At 55.4% G+C, this 616-nt stretch overlaps 1 protein-coding gene across 1 annotated transcript; it reads left to right on the forward strand.

Annotated features, from left to right (window-relative positions):
• Positions 1-11: 11 nt before the first annotated feature.
• Positions 12-610, forward strand: LOC113204668 (pupal cuticle protein Edg-78E-like; the record flags this gene model as incomplete). The annotated part of the gene is made up of 2 exons (XM_026419926.2): positions 12-145; positions 343-610. Coding segments are annotated over 2 exons (318 nt in total), but the record flags the coding sequence as incomplete, so codon positions are not given.
• Positions 611-616: the final 6 nt, after the last annotated feature.

The raw sequence follows: 616 nt of genomic DNA on the forward strand, positions 1-616 counted from the left end.
CTGCCCCCGCCCCCGCACCTGCCCCCCCATCTGTGAACTACGGCATCCCCAACACCGAAGGTGGTGACCTTCTCTCCGAGAACGTGGCCATCCCCAAGGGCACCCGCGTCGAGCTCCACGACAAGAGCAACCAGTACTCCCACGGGTAAGTCAGTGCCATATTGAATGTTCGACAAGTGTTTCCAGGCCAGAGTGAAAGTGTCGGAACTAAGAGGCGTATCAGACGATCTACACCCCCAAAAATTGCGTCGTCTTCTCTTTTCTCTTCAAATCAGCCTGAGAGAACGCCGGATCGGCGAATCAAATGAAATATGTTTTCAATACTCTTTTCTTTCCATCCAGCTTCTCTGACGACAAGGGCACCGAGGTCGCCGAGCAGGGCCGTCTGATCACCACCAACGGTGGCTGGGAATACGTTGTGGCCAAGACTGGCTCCTACCAGTACATCAGCCCCGAGGGCAAGAAGATCCGTGTCAGCTACACCGCAGACGAGAACGGATACCACCCCACTATCGAGTCCGACTAAGCTGGTGCACCCCAAGTCTATTTATTGGCAGTCCCCGTCCCCCAACAACCCGCTGGCGTCCCCCTGAAGATCTGTACATAACGTGTACAT

The sequence above is a fragment of the Frankliniella occidentalis genome, unplaced genomic scaffold, assembly GCF_000697945.3.
Source record: "Frankliniella occidentalis isolate FOCC.00 unplaced genomic scaffold, Focc_3.1 Scaffold111, whole genome shotgun sequence".
Classification (NCBI taxonomy): domain Eukaryota; kingdom Metazoa; phylum Arthropoda; class Insecta; order Thysanoptera; family Thripidae; genus Frankliniella; species Frankliniella occidentalis.